The 23,768-nt window shown below is 47.1% G+C and overlaps 1 protein-coding gene across 1 annotated transcript; it reads right to left on the bottom strand.

Annotated features, from left to right (window-relative positions):
* Window positions 1–1,736: 1,736 nt before the first annotated feature.
* Window positions 1,737–23,626, bottom strand: Delta (neurogenic locus protein delta; the record flags this gene model as incomplete). Its single annotated transcript, XM_045738847.2, is given in 7 exon segments — window positions 1,737–6,271; window positions 7,604–9,097; window positions 13,304–13,364; window positions 14,657–14,914; window positions 21,074–21,137; window positions 22,833–23,129; window positions 23,391–23,626. Coding segments are annotated over 7 exon segments (2,400 nt in total). The 3' UTR covers window positions 1,737–6,114.
* Between the last annotated feature and the right edge of the window lie 142 nt (window positions 23,627–23,768).

Below are 23,768 nucleotides of genomic sequence, written 5' to 3' on the forward strand. Positions count from 1 at the left end.
CTTGGGCATCAAGGATATGCCGAATATCATCGTGGCAATCCTGCAGATTCCGAACACCGGTTGCAACATGGGGTGGGGGGAGAATAGTGCCAACACTGGCATTCATCTGAACGTTCTTGGAGACCCGAACAGGGATCTCGCCAAGGCAAGATAAGGCAGCCAAGCAGGAAGCAGCATCCTGAGAAGGAGCAGCAACGACACGTGTACCGAGACGAGTGGGGTTGAAAGTAACACACGCATCCACGGAATCTACAAGATGCCGATGGAGGGAGAAATCGTCAGGAGGCGCAGAATCAAGAGGGAGGAGATCAAAGTATTTGGCCCAAGAAGCAGGACCAAACAAGGCCTGATATGCATCAGCACGAGAAGGAATCGAGCGAGTGCGGTTGGGGCGCGAACGGCGTTGAGAACCCCTAGAGAGAGAGGGGTCAAAAGGCGCAGTAGTCACAACGAAAGACTTAGCCACACCAGGGGACGAGGTAGTCACCACTGGGGGCTTGGGGCTCGACCCAACCACAGAGGAGGGAGGGGAGCCAGGGGAAGAAGTCAGGACGGTCAAAGGAGGAGCAAGGTCGGGGCCCAACGCAGCGGGAGCTACAGAGCCTGGTCTTCCAATACAGGCCGACTCGGGGGCTTGGTCGCCCACCCCACGAGCCTGAGAGGGTACAACGGAAACATTCAACGACATAGAGACGAAAAGTGACAAATTCATCCACGAATGTGCCCCCATACCCACCATGGAGCCACAATTAGAGGCAGGACACCCAACAGGAAGCTATCGCCAATCATGCCGGGGCCTCCTAGGGGTGCGTCGTGAGTATACGCCCCACAAATGCCACCTTAAGAACCGTCAGTCCGTCGAGATCGGGTTCAGCGACGAAAGAGGAATTGACAATAAAAGGTTCCCCTCGCTCGAGACGTTGGGTACTACAGTTCTACGGGTGCAAGAGTATGCCTCCTCAAGCACCCGGGCGTCAAAATAGAAGAAGTCCAAAGAAAGAATCCAAAACAATCAAAAGGTCGGCAGGAAACGACAAGAAGATAGGAGAAGAGGGGGGAGAAAAACGAAACATAAGGAAAAGGAAAAGCGATCCGGCACAATTGGAGAAGACAGCAGCAGGAGTGCAAGGCCAGAAAAGGACAGAGGACTGCCCAACGGAGCATCACACTCCGGCAGCCGTCCACCAAGCCCCCTCACGACGCCAACGGGCCGGATGGGGAGGGGGGCTTTCTGACAAGCCTAAGGCTTTCTGACAAGCCTCAGGCTTTCTGACATGCCTAAGGCTTTCTGACAAGCCTCAGGCTTTCTGACAAGCCTCAGGCTTTCTGACAAGCCTAAGGCTTTCTGACAAGCCTAAGGCTTTCTGCCAAGCCTAAGGCTTTCTGACAAGCCTAAGGCTTTCTGACAAGCCTAAGGCTTTCTGACAAGCCTCAGGCTTTCTGACAAGCCTAAGGCTTTCTGACAAGCCTAAGGCTTTCTGACAAGCCTCAGGCTTTCTGACATGCCTAAAGCTTTCTGACATGCCTAAGGCTTTCTGACAAGCCTAAGGCTTTCTGACAAGCCTAAGGCTTTCTGACATGCCTAAGGCTTTCTGACAAGCCTAAGGCTTTCTGACAAGCCTCAGGCTTTCTGACAAGCCTAAGGCTTTCTGACAAGCCTCAGGCTTTCTAACATGCCTTATAGGCCTACTCAAATCTCAAAATAATCAGGATACATGAAATAAAAATACAAGATGTGAAAAAATATGACTTCAGTTTATTCCTTCGCGAGGACAAAAGGAATTATATATACATAATATATACATATCATATGTACAAACTTTTAAATACTCTTAAATGGTTGACATTTAGTAAAAACCTTGACACGATACAAAAAACATTTTTAAGTACATTATCGAGAAGTGTCTCTTCACACACAAGGCTGAGTTGTTGTGTTCAATGCGGTACATCGATTAGGGGGGCAGGGGATTGGGAGGGGGGGGGAAGGATTGGAGGTGGTCCACATCAAGCAATCTCTTTCACCAATCATTTCAGGGGGGTGTTTGTATTGTATTGAAACCTTGTGAGTGCTGAAGGTCTCTGGGGACGTTAATTTACACCAATGACATTTTGGGGATTGATAGGATTGTGAATCTGAAACGGGGATTTCTTCCTATTGGGGAGTGTAGTCCATACTGTGAAATGACGGTGTGTGTGTCCACTCCCAGTGGCCAATAAACTCGCCCCTCGGGGACAAAACTTAGATAAATTTAAACCTGGGGATTGTGGAGTTCCCAATCTCTTTAAACTTGTGATTGTAAACAAAGCTGCCATGATTGCGGGATGATTGTACAGGTTTCTTCAAGTGATTGTTTTACAATCTTGATGTATCCTAGGGGGGGGGGGGTGTTTACATAGATGCATAAATATGTTAACTAAACCTGTCATTGACATGTGTCAAAACGTCACATCTGTGACGTTTTGATCACCTGTCAAAAGTGACAGGTGATTGGATGTGTCAATCATCTGCAAGAGAGTGTGTTTGACATGTCAATCAACCTCCAATGAACATATTAGACATGTCAATCAACCTCCAATGAACATATTAGACATGTCAATCAACCCCCAATGAACATATTAGACATGTCAATCAACCCCCAATGAACATATTAGACATGTCAATCAACCTCCAATGAACATATTAGACATGTCAATCAACCCCCAATGAACATACTAGACATGTCAGTCAACCCCCAAGGAACTTTTTTGATAAAAAAAATTTCTAACACGTTCTAATGCTTCTAACCTTCTAATTCGTGTTGATCTGATGAGTCTAATGACCCATGTACACATTCATCATTTTTTTAATGTTAAATTAAATGCATATTGGTCAGCAAGACAGCTAAGAAACACATATATAAATATGTTCAACGAGAAATTAAAGATTTAAAAAAAAATTGTATTGGGAGGATAGATTCAACTGAATGTTATAATACTTTTGTAAACATAAATAAACATTTAAATTGGGGGGGGGGGCAGTAACAGAAATAAATCCCCCCCCCTTTCATCCGGTTCAACTGGTAGACATGATCCGGGGGTAGAAAATACCTCCAGTTGGCGCTGGTGTACTCAGTAAGGGGGAGGGGGGGGGGGATTACGGGGTCATGTTTGCCCAAACGTTTTCGTCATAGTAATCTCTCACCTAGACCATCCTGGTTGACTATTCTCGCTTCGAAAAACACCTGGGGGCCAGATTCACGAAGCAGTTACGCAAGCACTTACGAACCTGGGGCCAGATTCACGAAGCAGTTACGCAAGCACTTACGAACCTGGGACCAGATTCACGAAGCAGTTACGCAAGCACTTACGAACCTGGGGCCAGATTCACGAAGCAGTTACGCAAGCACTTACGAACCTGGGGCCAGATTCACGAAGCAGTTACGCAAGCACTTACGAACCTGGGGCCAGATTCACGAAGCAGTTACGCAAGCACTTACGAACCTGGGACCAGATTCACGAAGCAGTTACGCAAGCACTTACGAACCTGGGGCCAGATTCACGAAGCAGTTACGCAAGCACTTACGAACCTGGGGCCAGATTCACGAAGCAGTTACGCAAGCACTTACGAACGTGTTCACATCTTTCCTCAATCTTTGACGGCTTTGTTTACATTTATTAAACAGTTTACAAGCATGAAAACTTGGCCAATCAGCTGTTGTTATTGTTATAAACAGCCTCCTGGTGCTTCGGAGCTCATTAACTGTTTAATAATTGTAAACAAAGCCGCCAGCGATTGAGAAAAGATGTGAACAGGTTAGCAAGTGCTTGCGTAACTCCTTCGTGAATCTTTGACCTTACTGTCACAATACTTCAAAGTGTCCAAAAAAAAAAAACACTTTCAAAAACAAAATTTCAAACCTTTCATATTTTCTCTATAAATTCAAACATAATTTTGAACTTTTTAACCCTAGAGGCCCTTCACTTGTTTAAGTGTCAAAGACAGCCATCTTGGGCTTCCTGGAAGCCCACACCTTCTTGTGGCACATTTTTAACATGAAAAAGTAAGTAATGTACTTTTTTTTAAGTACACACAAAAAAACCTATTTATCATTGCACTATAAATTTAGCCCCGTAATTTCTTGACGCAATTCTGCGTCAGCCTGCGTTTCGTAGCTACGCAAATGGCCTGCTTCCTGGGGTCCAGATTCACGAAGCAGTTACTAAAGTACTTAAGGAACTTGATTCACATCTTTCCTCGATCTTTGACGGCTTTGGTTACATTTATTAAACAGTTTACAAGCATGAAAACTTGCCCAATCAGCTGTTGTTATTGTTATAAACAGCCTTCTGGTGCTTCCGAGCTCATTAACTGTTTAATAATTGTAAACAAAGTCGCCAAAGATTGAGAAAACACGGACAGGAGCCAGATTCACGAAGCAGTTACGAACCTGTACATCTTTTCTCAATCTTTGGCGGTTTTGTTTTCAATTATTAAACAGTTAATGAGCTCCGAAGCACCAGGAGGCTGTTTATAACAATAACAACAGCTGATTGGGCAAGTTTTCATGCTTGTAAACTGTTTAATAAATGTAAACAAAGCCGTCAAAGATTGAGGAAAGATGTGAACACGTTCGTAAATACTTGCGTAACTGCTTCGTGAATCTAGCCCCCAGGTGCGTAAGTGCTTGCGTAACTGCTTCGCGAGAGGACAGAAACGTCTTCCAAGATTAGAAGACGTCTTAGACCACCAGCCAATGCCGGCGCAAGCTTCATTGAATCAAAACAATCAAAACAATATACGTTGTAAGTACTTTCTTTCCCGTGGAGCGAGTAGGGAAAAAAGTCGCCCTTACATTATATCATACAATGTAAATAAAAAAATGACATATCTTGGACAACCTTGTACATAGCCGAGACAATCCGGGGCGTAAAGGAGGAGAAAGACTTGAGATCGAGTCCGTAGAGGCGACATAAGACACAGCCATAGAAGACACCATCTCCCCTACACACATATATATATATAGTGACCAATGAGAACCATCTTCACTATCTTGAGAAGTCGCATCTTCACGCTCCAAGATGTTCTTCAAGACATAGACCACCTTCGATAACCTCTCAAGATAACCTCTCAAGATAACCACCTTGTCAATCATCCCCCAGTATAACTGGACAGTCACCATCATATATCTATCTCTCCTGTCAGTGAGACAGAATGCCAACCACCACAGCCCCCTTGTGCCTCGGTCACAAAGGTGTTCCACCACTTTTGTTCACTTGTTCCAAAGGCACAGCACAGACACTCATTTTTGTACCTCGTACAAACTTGGGGGTTTTCTTAGGTTTTTTTTAACAAATAAATAACATTTTCTTCCAAGAACAAAAAAACTAAACTTAATGACATCTTTGGATGTGTTCTGGACTAAAGAAGTGACATCACTTCCGCAGGGAGGGAGGGAGGGAGAGAGAGAGAGAGAGAGAGAGAGAGAGAGAGAGAGAGAGAGAGAGAGAGAGAGAGAGAGAGAGAGAGAGAGAGAGAGAGAGAGAGAGAGAGAGAGACAGAGAGAGACAGAGAGAGACAGAGAGAGACAGAGAGAGAGACAGAGAGAGAGACAGAGAGAGAGACAGAGACAGAGAGAGAGAGAGAGAGAGACAGAGAGAGAGAGAGAGAGAGAGAGAGAGAGAGAGAGAGAGAGAGAGAGAGAGAGAGAGAGAGAGAGAGAGAGAGAGAGAGACAGAGACAGAGACAGAGACAGACAGAGAGAGACAGAGAGAGAGAAAGAGAGAGAGAGAGAAAGAGAGAGAGAGACAGAGAGAGACAGAGAGAGAGAGAGAGACAGACACACAGACAGACAGAGACAGATAAAAGGGTTTAAACATTCAACAGTCAAAACAAAAGCACTTTAACACAGTTGAAGACTTACAAAAGGAGAATTTCTGGGTCTGGGAAAGAAACAGAAGGAAAATATAAAGAAAGATAGAACAGGGAAAAAAAAGATTAGACAACATTCACAATATTATCCACAGTAACTCATCTCATTTCCAATTTTTTTGGCGTCACTAGCACAATGCACTTCAGAAAAAGTGTCTCTTGAGTCCCTCCTTAAGGAACCACATCTTCACAGAGGCCCCCCGTCCCTAGACCTCCGTAGCAATGTAGTTCTCACTCTCGTAATGTTCTTCTATAACGAACACGCTAGAGGGCGTAGTGCAGGTCGAGGGTGAACACGCTGATGTCAAGGTGTTGGTTGATGTGTTGATGTCACAGCTCCCGCCTCGCTTCATAAACACATCGCTGGAAGGAAACAAAAGAGAGACGTTTAGAGAGTTAGCGGCGCCACGGGGGGTTTTAAAAACGCTAATATTAGCGTCATATATATATATATACTGTATGGGTTATTGTAGCGAGAAAGCGCTAATTTGGCATCATTGTTTGTCAACATTGAGGTGAGGGAGAGGGGGGGGGGGTGAGGGAGAAAAGGGGGGGGGGGGGGGTGAGGGTGAGAGAGAGAAGGGGGGTGAGGGAGGTAGAGAGAGGGGGGGGGAGGGAGAGAGAGAAGGGGGGGGTGAGGGTGAGAGAGAGAAGGGGGGTGAGGGAGGTAGAGAGAGGGGGGGAGGGAGAGAGAGAAGGGGGGTGAGGGTGAGAGAGAGAAGGGGGGTGAGGGAGGTAGAGAGAGGGGGGGGGGTGAGGGAGGTAGAGAGAGGGGGGGTGAGGGAGGGAGCGAGAAGGGGGGGTGAGGGAGAGAGAGGGGGGGTGAGGGGGAGAGGGGGGGTGAGGGAGAGAGAGAAGGGGGGGGTGAGGGAGAGAGAGAAGGGGGGGTGAGGGAGAGAGAGGGGGGGTGAGGGAGAGAGACGGGGGGTGAGGGGTGAGGGAGAGAGAGAAGGGAGGTGAGGGAGAGAGAGGGGGGGGTGAGGGAGACAGAAGGGAGGTGAGGGAGAGAGAGGGGGGGGTGAGGGGTGAGGGAGACAGAAGGGGGGTGAGGGAGAGAGAGAAGGGAGGTGAGGGAGAGAGAGGGGGGGTGAGGGAGAGAGAGGGGGTGAGGGAGAGAGAGGGGGGTGAGGGAGAGAGAGGGGGTGGTGAGGGAGGTAGAGAGAAGGGGGGGTGAGGGAGAGAGAGAGAGCAGCAGAGTACACGGGAGAGAGAGAGCAGTAGAGTACACGGGAGAGAGAGAGAGCAGTAGAGTACACGGGAGAGAGAGAGAGAGCAGTAGAGTACACGGGAGAGAGAGAGAGAGCAGTAGAGTACACGGGAGAGAGAGAGAGAGCAGTAGAGTACACGGGAGAGAGAGAGAGAGCAGTAGAGTACACGGGAGAGAGAGAGAGAGCAGTAGAGTACACGGGAGAGAGAGAGAGCAGTAGAGTACACGGGAGAGAGAGAGAGAGCAGTAGAGTACACGGGAGAGAGAGAGAGAGCAGTAGAGTACACGGGAGAGAGAGAGAGCAGTAGAGTACACGGGAGAGAGAGAGAGAGCAGTAGAGTACACGGGAGAGAGAGAGAGCAGTAGAGTACACGGGAGAGAGAGAGAGAGAGAGCAGTAGAGTAAAAGGGAGAGAGAGAGCAGTAGAGTACAAGAGATAAAGAGCCATAGAGTACACGAGAGAGAACACACACACGCATATATCTCACCTGTGACTGTGTGTGCGAGGCAGATGTGCATCTGGGATGACCTTGCACGGGACGCCGAACTCCGAGGTGGGAGTCCCTCGACAGGTGAGAGCCTCGAGGTCCTTCTCCAGTCGATCTGCCAAAGACAACCTCGAGACGTCGGTGTTGAGCGTCTTGGAACTCCTTGTGGGCACGATGCTGTACGTGTTCTCGGACACCTTCTTGTACTCCGGCTCCTGGTGGTGGGGTCCCTGTAGCTGAGTGTTCAGGGGTTTGGCCGGATAATCCAGGGAGTTAAAGATCATATGGTCTTCCAGGCATTTGTTATTGACGGCATTAACGGCGTTATGCGCCATATTCTGCTCGTTCTGGCGGCGGGCTTCTTCGTCTTGTCGCGCGCGATCGCGCGTGCGCTTGCGTTTCATGCACACTATCGCCAGCACTGATACTACAACAAGCACTGGCACCGCGGCACTGAACACCACGATCAACACCACCTGGGCCGGTGACATGGGTTCGACGACCTTTCCCGTCTGCGGCGATGTCTTCGAAGTGTCGATGGAGCACCGCGGGCCGCCCACACCATGGGGACACGAGCACTTGTATCCCACTGCAAGATCCGGAGCTTCCAAGCAATGGCCGCCATTGCTGCAAGGCGAAGAGGCACAGGGCGAGTACGCAATCTGCACAGTCTCCGTGCACTGCCGGCCTGCCCAACCGGGTTTGCATTGGCACTGGAAATCATTGATGCCATCCATACAAGTGCCGCCATTAGCACAGGGCCTCGTGCTGCAATCGTCGACATTGGTTTGGCATAAAGTCCCCAGGAAGCCAGGGACGCAGCGGCACACGTAGGAATCAATGCCATCAATGCAGGTGCCACCATTGAGACAGGGCCGGTGCGAACAGTCATCAATGTTGGTCTGACACCGCGAACCGCTGTAGCCGACAGGACACACGCATTCGAAGCCATCGTGTTCGTCAACACACGAGCCACCATTCAGGCACGGATCGGAGGCGCATTCGTTAACGGGTCGTTCGCAATTCGGGCCTTCGTAGCCGGCGTGACACAGGCATTTGTAGCCTGTAGTGGTGTCGGAACAGGTTGCGCCGTGCATACACGGTCTATCGGCACAAGACTGTCCGGAAATCTCGCAATACTGCCCGGTGTACCCAGAGGGACATTGGCACACGAAATTATCATCACCTGTGTCCAGACAAGTGCCACCGTTCCGACACGGAGTAGTGGCACAGGTGTCGTTGATAATCTCACAGTTCGTACCGGAGAAACCCGGTGGGCACTGACACGAATAGGAACCAGGAGCGGTGTTGAAACACGTAGCCCCGTTCTTGCACGGGCGATGATTGGTGCAGAAGTTGAGGTCCTGGTTGCAGAAGAGGCCGCCCCAGCCCTCGTCGCAAGCACATTGCCAAGGCTTCTCGCAAGTGCCGTGCAAGCAGCCGGGATATTTCTCACACTGGTCGCAGTTCGGACCCTTCCAACCATTGTGACATCTGCAAGACACGAAAGAACATTTGGTTAGCCAACTTCGCAAGCTAAGCGTTCCACCACCACCCCCCAACCAACCTGGCAAGCTAAGCGTTCCACCACCACCCCCCAACCAACCTGGCAAGCTAAGCGTTCCACCACCACCCCCCAACCAACCTGGCAAGCTAAGCGTTCCACCACCACCCCCCAACCAACCTGGCAAGCTAAGCGTTCCACCACCACCCCCCAACCAACCTGGCAAGCTAAGCGTTCCACCACCACCCCCCAACCAACCTGGCAAGCTAAGCGTTCCACCACCACCCCCCAACCAACCTGGCAAGCTAAGCGTTCCACTACCACCACCCTCAACCAACCTGACAAGCTTAACCCCACTACCAACCCCCTAATCAACCACAATCTCAAGTCCCCCCATCTACTACCAATCCCCCCCCAATCCACCCCATCACGTAGGGCATCTTCTATCGATCTCACGCAAGCTGTGGCCAATACTTAAGTGCCCTGTGGGCAATATGGAACTTAAGGGCTTCTTTCCCAGGGGCGCCGCCCCCCACACACACACCAGCGGTTACCCTCCCCTAAGGAAGCGACACCTGAGATGCCCTTCCTCACGCACACACACGCACGCACGCACACACGCACACAGCCAGCCTCTCCCTATAGACAAAATCGATACCCACAGACACCTCTCTCGCTGGAAGCCTAATCTCCCCCATATGGAAGCGGCCAACCCCTCCCCCCCCCCCTTCCTTCTTGGATGACCTAGTGACGGAAGGGGAAGGAAAGGGTAAGGTGATACACTTGAAGGAAGAGGGGGACACAATAACACACTCATAACACACTTATAAGACACTTCGAAGCCGCGATTCAGCGATGGCCTCTTTTTCTTCCTTCCTCAATAAATCGATATTCTTTGAGTCATCTTATTGGCTGTTAAAAAGGCCTTCCTAGTCGCCTAGTCGACAGAAGAGTTAGGGGGGGACATGATCACCACATTCAAGATTCTGAAGGGAATCGTCAGGGTAGATAAAGACAGGCTATTTAACACAAGGGGAACACGCACAAGGGGACACAGGTGGAAACTGAGTGCCCAAATGAGCCACAGAGATATTAGAAAGAACTTTTTTAGTGTCAGAGTGGTTGACAAATGGAATGCATTAGGGGGTGATGTGGTGGAGGCTGACTCCATACACAGTTTCAAGTGTAGATATGACAGAGCCCAATAGGCTCATGAATCTGTACACCTGTTGATTGACGGTTGAGAGGCGGGACCAAAGAGCCAGAGCTCAACCCCCGCAGACACAACTAGGTGAGTACAACTAGGCGAGTACTGGCAGTTTAAAGGAATAATACTGTTGACCAGACCACACACACTAGAAGGTGAAGGGACGACGACGTTTCGGTCCGTCCTGGACCATTCAATAGTCCAAGACGGACCGAAACGTCATCCCTTCACCTATTCCGTCAGCCAATTCATCCACCTTACTGCCTCAGTATCAATCAACCACCATTTATCAACCACCAATTAACAAACATTAACTTCTAGAGCTTTACCTAAAACATTCAAAAACCCAAAATTTTCCCTTTTTTAAGGATGCAGTTGATATTTTTAAAGCAAAATTGTTCGACAAACAGAACGTCCAAAATTATATCGCCTTTAATTCTCGCCAAGAGACTACTGGGTAAGGGAATCGATAGGATAGGCTAGCCTAGCCCCCCTCTTCTAACCCAGGGACGGTACAGGGATAGATAGCCTAGCCCCCTCTTCAAACCCAGGGACGGTACAGGGATAGATAGCCTAGCCCCCTCTTCAAACCCAGGGACGGTACAGGGATAGATAGCCTAGCCCCCTCTTCTAACCCAGGGACGGTACAGGGATAGATAGCCTAGCCCCCTCTTCAAACCCAGGGACGGTACAGGGATAGATAGCCTAGCCCCCTCTTCAAACCCAGCGACGGTACAGGGATAGATAGCCTAGCCACTCCCTCTAACCAGTGGACGATACAGGACTAGCCTAACCCCTATTCTAACCCAGGGACGGTACAGGGATAGATAGCCTAGCCACTCCCTCTTAACCAGTGGACGATACAGGACTAGCCTAACCCCTCTTCTAACCCAGGGACAGTACAGGGATAGATAGCCTAGCCCCCTCTTCAAACCCAGGGACGGTACAGGGATAGATAGCCTAGCCACTCCCTCTTAACCAGTGGACGATACAGGACTAGCCTAACCCCTATTCTAACCCAGGGACGGTACAGGGATAGATAGCCTAGCCACTCCCTCTTAACCAGTGGACGATACAGGACTAGCCTAACCCCTCTTCTAACCCAGGGACAGTACAGGGATAGATAGCCTAGCCCCCTCTTCAAACCCAGGGACGGTACAGGGATAGATAGCCTAGCCACTCCCTCTTAACCAGTGGACGATACAGGACTAGCCTAACCCCTATTCTAACCCAGTGACGGTACAGGGATAGATAGCCTAGCCACTCCCCTCTAACCAGTGGACGATACAGGACTAGCCTAGCTCTTCTTCAAACCCAGGGACGGTACAGGGATAGATAGCCTAGCCACTCCCTCTTAACCAGTGGACGATACAGGACTAGCCTAACCCCTATTCTAACCCAGTGACGGTACAGGGATAGATAGCCTAGCCCCCTATTCTAACCCAGGGACGGTACAGGGATAGATAGCCTAGCCTCTCCCTCTTAACCAGTGGACGATACAGGACTAGCCTAACCCCTATTCAAACCCAGCGACGGTACAGGGATAGATAGCCTAGCCACTCCCTCTAACCAGTGGACGATACAGGACTAGCCTAACCCCTATTCTAACCCAGGGACGGTACAGGGATAGATAGCCTAGCCACTCCCTCTTAACCAGTGGACGATACAGGACTAGCCTAACCCCTCTTCTAACCCAGGGACAGTACAGGGATAGATAGCCTAGCCCCCTCTTCAAACCCAGGGACGGTACAGGGATAGATAGCCTAGCCACTCCCTCTTAACCAGTGGACGATACAGGACTAGCCTAACCCCTCTTCAAACCCAGGGACGGTACAGGGATAGATAGCCTAGCCACTCCCCTCTAACCAGTGGACGATACAGGACTAGCCTAGCTCTTCTTCAAACCCAGGGACGGTACAGGGATAGATAGCCTAGCCACTCCCTCTTAACCAGTGGACGATACAGGACTAGCCTAACCCCTATTCTAACCCAGTGACGGTACAGGGATAGATAGCCTAGCCCCCTATTCTAACCCAGGGACGGTACAGGGATAGATAGCCTAGCCTCTCCCTCTTAACCAGTGGACGATACAGGACTAGCCTAACCCCTATTCAAACCCAGCGACGGTACAGGGATAGATAGCCTAGCCACTCCCTCTAACCAGTGGACGATACAGGACTAGCCTAACCCCTATTCTAACCCAGGGACGGTACAGGGATAGATAGCCTAGCCACTCCCTCTTAACCAGTGGACGATACAGGACTAGCCTAACCCCTCTTCTAACCCAGGGACAGTACAGGGATAGATAGCCTAGCCCCCTCTTCAAACCCAGGGACGGTACAGGGATAGATAGCCTAGCCACTCCCTCTTAACCAGTGGACGATACAGGACTAGCCTAACCCCTCTTCAAACCCAGGGACGGTACAGGGATAGATAGCCTAGCCACTCCCCTCTAACCAGTGGACGATACAGGACTAGCCTAGCTCTTCTTCAAACCCAGGGACGGTACAGGGATAGATAGCCTAGCCACTCCCTCTTAACCAGTGGACGATACAGGACTAGCCTAACCCCTATTCTAACCCAGTGACGGTACAGGGATAGATAGCCTAGCCCCCTATTCTAACCCAGGGACGGTACAGGGATAGATAGCCTAGCCTCTCCCTCTTAACCAGTGGACGATACAGGACTAGCCTAACCCCTATTCAAACCCAGCGACGGTACAGGGATAGATAGCCTAGCCACTCCCTCTAACCAGTGGACGATACAGGACTAGCCTAACCCCTATTCTAACCCAGGGACGGTACAGGGATAGATAGCCTAGCCACTCCCTCTTAACCAGTGGACGATACAGGACTAGCCTAGCCCCTCTTCAAACCCAGGGACAGTACAGGGATAGATAGCCTAGCCACTCCCTCTTAACCAGTGGACGATAAAGGACTAGCCTAACCCCTATTCTAACTTGGGATAGAACAGGATTTAGGATACTTACTTGCATTCGTTCGGCTGTTCACAATGGCCTGTAGCAGCGTGGCAGCCCGCCCTACAGATAGCTGTCAAAGGGAGATAACAAAGTTAATAAAACTGAAAAGGAAATTGAGGAAAAAACACTTAAAAAATAATAATAAAAAAAAGCCTATCCACTCAACCGTTAAGTCTGAAATTGGCTGATATGGTCTTGATAAGCTATCTAAAACAGCTGGGCTAAATAGGCAATACTGTTATCTTTTGTGATATCGGTACACAACATCTGCCTCTACACACACATACAGTTAGGGGGGGGGGACATGATCACCACATTCAAGATCCTCAAGGGAATTGATAGGGTAGATAAAGACAGGCTGTTTAACACAAGGGGCACACGCACTAGGGGACACAGGTGGAAACTGAGTGCCCAAATGAGCCACAGAGATATTAGAAAGAACTTGTTCAGTGTGGGAGTAGTTAACAGAACACATTGGGCAGTGATGTGGTGGAGGCTGACTCCATACACAGTTTATAATGTAGATATGACAAGAGCCCAATAGGCTCAGGAACCTGTACACCAGTTGATTGACGGTTGAGAGGCGGGACATGTTCTCACGTTTGCCCCATTGAGGGGGGGGGGGGTGACAGACCTAATTTCAACTACCCCCACCCAAGAGGCCTAACTTCTAATCCCGTCTCCTATACAAATCACTAAATATCCCAACCTATCCTCCTGTTTAATAAATTAGTATCTTTTGACTATCTTAAAAAGATACTGCCCCCCCCCCACCGCCTCCCATAGTACAAACATTGACTTACTAAGCGGCAAGATAGTCGAAATTGTTACTAATGGCTTTATAAGACCCCAATACTCATAGGCCTAGGGAGGGTAGGCTTAGTCTTTGCAACATTGAGTTGAAAATCTTTTTCCCGAAATAAATATTATATATATATATATATATATATATATATATATATATATATATATATATATATATATATATATATATATATATATATATATATATATATATATATATATATATTAGAAAAGTAGAAATCTGAATTACCAAGTTGATCAAATCTGGGGAAATAATTTTGCACTTTGCTTTTCACAAACTAATTTAATCTAGCCTAACCTCCCCTTAGGCCTAATGCAATATATATATGAGGCCTAATCTAGTACATATGAGCGTTATACTAGAGCTTAGGAATATGTAAGTTAATGTCCTTAGCTTCGTTTATGTGAAAAGAATTCCTTAACTAGTCAGTATCCTATCTAAAAAAGTTAGAAAAATAGGAATTTTTGCCTAATAGACAGGAAGATAGGTTGAAATACATATGTATACACACTTGTATGATGTCTATATATACTTACGAGTTATACAGTAATCATGGGTGCCTTGCCAGCCGTCCAGACACACCAAGTAGCCCGTGGCATTACAGACATAATGCCCGAAGGAATCGTTCCTAGGCCGACACCATTTCCGACAGCCTTGGCCATAGTAGTGCTCCTGGCAGCTGACTCTGTACTCGTAACTCAGAGAGGAATGAGCAGTTCTGTGGTTATCTTCTTCCCAATCGTCTCCTAATTCCAGCCATCTTTGGGTCATTAGTCGACTGATAAGGACAGGACCTGAGTGGACAGAGAGACAAAATTAGATTTTTCAGATAAGGACAAGACCTGAATGGACAGAGACAAAATTAGATTTTTCAGATAAGGACAAGACCTGAATGGACAGAGACAAAATTAGATTTTTCAGATAAGGACAAGACCTGAATGGACAGAGACAAAATTAGATTTTTCAGCCAGGCGGGGCCAAGGAACTAGAGCTCAACTCTTCACACATACACACAACTAGATAAGTACATACCACCACCCCTCAAAAAATATCTATCGTGGGATAGATAAAAACACCATCTATCGTGTGCGATAGATTTTCAGGCAGGTCGGTTCGAGGCATTTGATTCTGGGAACCTGATGCCTCTGTTCACCCTTGTAGTAAATACCTATCCACGAACTAGCCATACGCTAGGGGGTCCAACCCCCCCCCCCCCAAAAAAAAAAAATTACGAACCCCCTTTTTCCATTTATTCTTTTAAGGCTGATTTTAAGTCTTTTTAATGTCTTTTAAGGCTGATTTTAAGTCTTTTTAATGCCTTTTAAGGCTGATTTTATGGCTTTTTAATGCCTTTTAAGGCTGATTTTAAGTCTTTTTTAATGCCTTTTAAGGCTGATTTTAAGTCTTTTTAATGCCTTTTAAGGCTGATTTTAAGTCTTTTAATGCCTTTTAAGGCTGATTTTAAGACTTTTTAAGGTCTTTTAAGGCTTTTTAAGTCCTTTTAAGGCTGATTTCAAGGCTTTTTAAGGCCTTTTAAGGCTGATTTCAAGGCTTTTTAAAAGCCGTTTTAAGACCCTCGAAATCCTCCACAGGTAAACCAAAGGCCTTCGACATCAGAGCAACAAAATAAAAATAAAATAATATTCTGTTTTGAATATATCTTTTTTTTTACAGATCCCACGAGAATATATTGGATATTTTAGACCAGTTAGGCCTACCAGGCCAGGTTTTAGGCCTATATATGTCAGCATGCTTAAAAAAGACTTAAGGTTAATTACTGAATTCTTAAGACTTATATATAAATATTAATAGACTTATAAATAAGACTTAAGGTTAATTGGCCATTTAAGGAACGCCGACGAGAGGCGTCTAAAGGCTAACAGCAAGTCTCACTGATCAATAGAATTGGATATAATGTAGTCAGATGAAAAGGCAGACTGAAGGCCCAGGCAGACTGAGGGCCAGGCAGACTGAGGGCCCAGGCAGACTGAGGGCCCAGGCAGACTGAGGGCCCAGGGCAGACTGAGGGCCCAGGGCAGACTGAGGGCCCAGGGCAGACTGAGGGCCCAGGGCAGACTGAGGGCCCAGGGCAGACTGAGGGCCCAGGCAGACTGAGGGCCCAGGCAGACTGAGGGCCCAGGCAGACTGAGGGCCCAGGCAGACTGAAGGCCCAGGCAGACTGAAGGCCCAGGCAGACTGAAGGCCCAGGCAGACTGAAGGCCCAGGCAGACTGAAGGCCCAGGCAGACTGAGGGCCAGGCAGACTGAGGGCCAGGCAGACTGAAGGCCAGACTGAGGGCCCAGGCAGACTGAAGGCCAGACTGAGGGCCCAGGCAGACTGAGGGCCCAGGCAGACTGAGGGCCAGGCAAACTGAGGCCAGGCACACCGAGGCTAGGCAGACTGAGAGGGGGGGGCACAAGGAGATGATGGAGACAAACAAAATGCCTGGGAGTGCATGGAAGCACACGAGGGCGTGGGAAACTAGCCACCAAAGCTCTCATGGAGCAAGGGGGGTGGTGGGGGGTGGCAGGGTCGCTCGGAACCATCTCTTGCATACACAATACCGCCACTACCACCTAACAACTCCCAGGCCTCTAATCACCATCCCCCAGAGCCAATTAACAACCCAACTACCTCACTGCCTCGTCTAAGACCCTCCACCACCCGTAAATGACGAATGTAAACAGGAAAAAAGCGATATTTTACAGCGAAAATAACGTGAGATTTCAGAGTTTGGCAACATGGAGGAGAAGGGAGGGGGGTAGGAACCATCACCAGGTGTCTATCCCCCCTTCCCCACCGCTTCCCCCAATACCCAGACCTCCCCCTTACCCACCTACCTCCCCTACCCATCTACCCAAACGCCTGAAGCGAGTCTGCAATGGCCACGTTCAGACTGTTACTCATTTACGGCCTAACCGCGCGTGGGAAACTAACGATTTTTGATGTATATATATATATTTTCTCTTATATAAATGGCTATATGTATATATATGTTCTACTTCTATCTAACTGAGTTGAGCTTTAAGCAGTAGGCGAGGAAATATTTTTTTTAATTTTAGGGAGGAAAGATTTTCAGCTCACTAGGCAAGACTTTCACGCTAAATTGGTTGGGTTTTGTGCACTTTGTTGCTACAGGAAATGGATGTCTGACACCGGGGGAGATGGTGGGCTTGAGGGAGGGCTAGCTAGCTAGCTGGCCCGGGTTCGATACCCCGGGAAACTATATATATAGAGATACGGTTGAAATCTGAATGCGAGAGACAGATAACTTGGAAAGAATGAACACATTCCCATGTACGAAATTGACATATTCACACGCTAATGGTCACTAATCAAAATTCCCGAACAAAAAAAAACCCGTATCGGACTGGAACCCGATAATACGACATGCCATGTGTAGGCTTCGATTTTTCAAACACTGCACAAACCCCTATGAACACACACACACACACAATTAGAAAAAACTTTTGTAGTGTCAAGAGTGGTTGAGAAATGGAATGCATTAGGCTATGATGTGGTGGAGGCTGACTCCATACACAGCTTCAAGTGTAGATATGATAGAGCCCAATAGGCTCAGGAACCTGTACACCTCTTGATTGACGGTTGAGAGGCGGGGACCAAAGAGCCAGAGCCCAACCCCCTCAGCAAGCACAATTAGGCGAATGAATACATGGTAGCCGCTGCTCTTCGCTTTGAGTTCAATCTTAAAGACGACTCACACGGTCACTGAGAAAGTGCACAACAACGTATCCAAGAAAGAGCTTCGGGAAGCCCCAAGAAGCCTTACAGAGCGAGGAGACAGAGACCAGTTTTGCCCAACAGGCAGAGAGAGAGAGGGTTACAAGCCTCTTAACCCATGGGAAACATCCCAAGGCGAGTGAACTCCACTACCTCAGCTAAAAACTAAATCCTAATTTTTTTCCCTCACTCCCTGAAGGCCAATGCTATATTTACATAGCTCTATACTCGGTCAATATCAACTAGAAAGTTTTCGACTCCTGGAAGGCTCACAAACAAACGCTAAGACGGTGGTGTTAGGCTGCTAACTCTCTTGAAGGGGCCAAAGAAATGGCGATAAGAAATAGTGGCTCAGTCGGGTGTATCGAAGCGTCCTAACCCGAGTCATGTATGCAAGGAGGAGGTAGGAGCCGACGTGCCAATGAGGTGGTTTCTTAATTAAACTACTGCTTGTCTTAAGGCAAAGTTCCTCCTCCTCCTTCCGTTCAAAACTCACTCCCCCTACCCCCCCAAGCCACACTTCCGCCCCTAAATGTGTTCTGTTAACCGTATGGCCTCCCCCCCTTATACCTGACCCCCCCCCCACCCTTAAACCCCACCACCCCTTAACCCCGATAGAACAAACATCCTCTCGCATTTCAACTCTCCCCAACTCAAGCCTAGCGAACAACAAGCCCTCGCCCGCAAGAATGGTGGTTGAATTGTGGTTGCTGGCAAGCAGGGGGGCAGGGAGGGAGGGGGAGGGGGTGTTCGTTCCCTGGGGCTGTATCCTAGAACGCCCTCAGGGTAAAACACATCCGTGGAGCCTCGAGCTACCAGTAATTTCCTGTGTCTGAACTTCCACCGCCACCACCACTACACGGCTAATGGCTTTTAGCCTACCCCCTTCCTCTTTTGAACCCCCCCTTCCCACCCCCTCCCTCCCCCCCTACACACACACCTACCAGTAGCATTTACAACCACATATACACGCTACATCATTCAGGTACTGACGGAGAAGTCTTAATCCGCTAGTTTAAGTCGGTTAGAATTGAATCTTGAAATAGTTTGAGAAGGGCAAGCAAGCACCAGGCTACCAAACTAAAAATCTCTATATCAACTTTAACCGTGAACAGACAAGCTGATTTGAGACTTTTAAACTCTGGTAACATCTACTTCTACTTGAGTAGATGGGGAAAAGTAGCTTGAATAGGTAGTGGTGAGTTTGGAACTACGAGGCTTCAAGGGAACAGGATAGCATGGTTCCCTCCCAACCCTCCCTCTCTCTCTCTCTCTCTCTCCCTCTCCCTCTCTCTCTCTCTCTCTCCCTCTCCCCCTCTCTCTCTCTCTCTCTCTCCCTCTCCCTCTCCCTCCCTTCCTCTCTCTCTCTCCCACATCTGTTTCGTATTTTTATTGCCTATTGTCACATGTTCCTGCCCCCCCCCCACCCCCCCCCTTAACTACCGGCGTAGGTAGTTAATACAACAACACAAGTCTATGGAAAGTGTTAACAAATGAATTACTTCATATAAATACATAAAATACACAATTTGAATATAAACATCGTCATAATATGTGTTTACATATCACTGAATGATACATATTAACGTGTATGTATAGGCCTATAGCAGCCTACTCATAGCCTAGTCAAAATATTAGCCAAAACTTTGAAGCCGAAAGGCCTATCTTATCAATGCTGAATCTAATATCATTTCGACGTTTCAAAGCTCACATTAATCTTATCAACTTAGTTTAATCTATCTTCCCAAAATTGCGCGAACTTAATTAATTATAAGTTAAAGCTACACAATTTAGAGAAATTTTAAGCCATATATATATTAAAAAAAGACAAGACTTTAAATTCTCTCGAAAATTCACTAACAAATCTTTTTGGTTTTAATACAAAACTTAAAAAATATCCTTCGACGAACGCTTAAAAACCTGAATTTCTTATCTCCATATTTCCTCTACTCAAGACTTTTGAACAAACTATTGTTCCTTAAGAGACAAATCTCTCAAAGTCTAAGCCTTGCTTAAGTCTAAGCTCAAGGCAACTTAGCTAAGACCTATTTCCCATCTTTCCTGTAAAAATGTCAAGACTAAATATCTGAATTTCAAGCATTCAGTAATCTTAGGTTCAATTATTCTCAAGAAAATAAGTAACTTCAGAACTAGCCTACAGCCAGTAAGTCTGAAATTACAGCCAGCGAGTCTGAAATTACAGCCAGCGAGTCTGAAATTACAGCCAGCGAGTCTGAAATTACAGCCAGCGAGTCTGAAATTACAGCCAGCGAGTCTGAAATTACAGCCAGCGTGTCTGAAATTACAGCCAGCGAGTCTGAAATTACAGCCAGCGAGTCTGAAATTACAGCCAGCGAGTCTGAAATTACAGCCAGCGAGTCTGAAATTACAGCCAGCGAGTCTGAAATTACAGCCAGCGAGTCTGAAATGTAGCTACGAGCCTGAAATTACAGCCAGCGAGTCTGAAATTACAGCCAGCGAGTCTGAAATTACAGCCAGCGAGTCTGAAATTACAGCCAGCGAGTCTGAAATTACAGCCAGCGAGTCTGAAATTACAGCCAGCGAGCCTGAAATTACAGGCAGCGAGCCTGAAATTACAGCCAGCGAGCCTGAAATTACAGTCAGCGAGTCTGAAATGTAGCTACGAGCCTGAAATTACAGCCAGCAAGTCTGAAATTACAGCCAGCAAGCCTGAAATTACAGCCAGCAAACCTGAAATTACAGCCAGCAAGTCTGAAATACAGCTAACGAGTCAGAAATTACAACCAATACGTCTGAAATACAACCAGCAAGTCTGAAACACAACCCGCAAGTCTGAAATTACAACCAACGAGTCTCAAATTACAACCAACGAGTCTGAAATACAACTAACGAGTCTGAAATACAACTAACGAGTCTGAAATACAACTAACGAGTCTGAAATACAGCTAACGAGTCTGAAATACAGCTAACGAGTCTGAAATACAGCTAACGAGTCTGAAAATACAACCAGCAAGTCTGAAATACACCCAGCAAGTCTGAAATACACCCAGCAAGTCTGAAAATACACCCAGCAAGTCTGAAATACACCCAGCAAGTCTGAAAATACAGCTACGAGTGAATAAGACATATCTAAGAAGCCAAAAAAAAAATCACATTATTGGAACAACAATTTGGCTTCAAATCTAAGTTAAAAAGTAACAATTTAAACCTCTGTGGTGTTCGAAACTCACCTTCGTAAGAGGCTGTGCCGTTCGATTCTCCATGCCAGGCCTCTATGATCAGCGAAAAAGTCCCCTGTTGAAGAAAAAGGTCCCACTTTTAGGCCTATGGCTACTTTTCCATTGAACGCTATGAGTATTTTAGATATATATATACACACATTAATCAGTCCAATTGTCCTCTGTTTCATTAATCACAAAATCCCCCAAAAGTGCCTCGATTTGGAGTGGAAATAAGATTTTCAAAGCGTTTTTCTTTTCAAAACAGCCTATAGAAAAACTATATAGGCCTATGCAGCGCCTAAACACCGGTATGTAGACTCAGTTATGAGTTAACAACCCAATTTAAGTAGGCCGTGAACGAGGGTTTATGGCCCATTTACAACGGTATATCCACTGGTTGGTGCATTTGGTTAGGCCACACACGAGCCTAGGGGAGCCGGCTTAGTAGCAGGCCTAACCACACTAGCCCTGTCCTTGGATAGGCCAGCTACACGAGCCTGGCCTAAGGATATAGGCCACACAATTTCCACACTTGGATAGGCCTGCCAATTTCAACAGGATAGGCCATATGATTTCAACACTAGGATAGGCCATACGTACACTAAGATAAGCCTCAATTTCAACAGGATAGGCCTCAATTTCAACAGGATAGGCCTCAATTTCAACAGGATAGGCCTCAATTTCAACAGGATAGGCCAAACGTACACTAGGATAGGCCTCCCAATTTCATCAGGATAGGCCTCCCAATTTCAACAGGATAGGCCAGACGTACACTAGGATAGGCCTCAATTTCAACAGGATAGGCCAGACGTACACTAGGATAGGCCTCAATTTCAACAGGATAGGCCAGACGTACACTAGGATAGGCCTCAATTTCAACAGGATAGGCCAGACGTACACTAGGATAGGCCTCCCAATTTCAACAGGATAGGCCAAACGTACACTAGGATAGGCCTCCCAATTTCATCAGGCTAGACCACACAATTTCAACACCAAAATAGGCCAGACACACCTACACTAGGCCTCATTACTGAAGGTTTTAACTACCTTTCAACAGGCCTACCGCCTCATTAACAAGCCAATTAAACCAATTCATTAAACATTTTTGCTTTACAAAAATTTTCTAAACACACACACGAATTAAGTTCTAAACACAATTTTTGGGGGTTTAAATTCACTCGATTTGGGTTTTTTTCTTATTAAATTCTAATTTTCTTTTCTTAAACCGTAGTTTCACTAGGAGAAAATTAGAAGACATACACGAGACCAAGACCGTGGGAACTAAGGCTCTGAGCACCAGAACGAGTTACGTTTAAAAGGAATCTTGTCTAGGAACTTCAAGATGATAGAAAAAAAACTTGTTTAACTGCTACAAGAAGCGGCTTTCATGCGCTCTTTCTCTCGCTGTGTACACACGTACATATATATATATACACACATACACGGACGTACATATGTATGTTTGAGTTGCTTCCCACACATATATATACACATACACACGATTTAAATCACTTGATATGTACTTTTTTCCGGGTGAATTTGATCTTGTAAGGGGATTAAAAATCCTTTTTGGGTATCCACTGATATCACAAACGTATTTTGCTGCGATATCCACTCGTTATCCACCGAATCCACTCGCTAAATAGGCTGATAAACTGTCCAAAATTCACAATGTAATCCACATTTCCACAAATCTTAGCACTTTGAGAGGCTCTGTGAGTCCTTAATTAACACTCGGATATCTTAATTACCACTCCCGATATCTTACCTGCCACGAAGCCAACTGAAATCGCACGGGATTGGCAAAATCCTGCAAATCCGCCTTGCTGAAATCCACTTCATTCTCGCCCAGAATGGGAGAAATCGCCTCCCCAAACGTGCAAGGGGATTTAGGGTCGATTATCTCCTGATAGACTTTGAGACACACTCGGAACTTGGTGCTACAAGTGCCTGTGCACTCGCCCTGAGTGTTTCTGAAGCCGCTGCAGCAATTCCCTTCAGTATCTCGACCGTCGCGGTTGGAAAACTTTTTCAGTCTGAGTTCGAACACTGCATTGGCGTAAGTCTGGAAATTGAGAGGAAAAAAAAATGATTTATCTTCAATTCCTTGTAAAAACAGGTATAGAAACTTGTTTAAATAAATAGAATACACTTGAAACTTGTTAAAATAACTTGAAACTTGTTGATACAATCAATATTGACGTCGGGAACTTGGATTATAAGCAAGAAAAGGCGACTTAAAGCCGGGGGATTTTGATCAAGTCGCCCAAAAAAAGGTGAAATGGCTTCAAATATCGCTACTAAGTGGTTTTAAGGGGCAACTTACCTCTGATAAACAAGTGGAGATGGTGATTAGGGCCAGTGAAACGACCCCTGGATGCACTAGCCACCGCATGGCTGTAAAAGTGTGAATTATAGGAGTGCGTGTGTCAAGGTGCGGAGGACAGCGCACGGCACACCCTCTCCCTCTGACGGTTAGTGACAGACTGGCATCTGGCGGTAAAACGTTCAACCCGTCCGCGTCGCCGGCCGCCCGTCTCTGGCCCCGCCTTCCTCCACCTCCTGAAACACCAAACACACTCATTATACACCCTATATCACACCTATAACCTCCATATAACACCGCTATAACCCGCTATAACCCCCACACCCCCCTCTCCATCATCGCAAGACACGTGCGATGTTTGTTTACTCTCAAAGTCGC

The sequence above is a fragment of the Procambarus clarkii genome, chromosome 55, assembly GCF_040958095.1.
Source record: "Procambarus clarkii isolate CNS0578487 chromosome 55, FALCON_Pclarkii_2.0, whole genome shotgun sequence".
Classification (NCBI taxonomy): domain Eukaryota; kingdom Metazoa; phylum Arthropoda; class Malacostraca; order Decapoda; family Cambaridae; genus Procambarus; species Procambarus clarkii.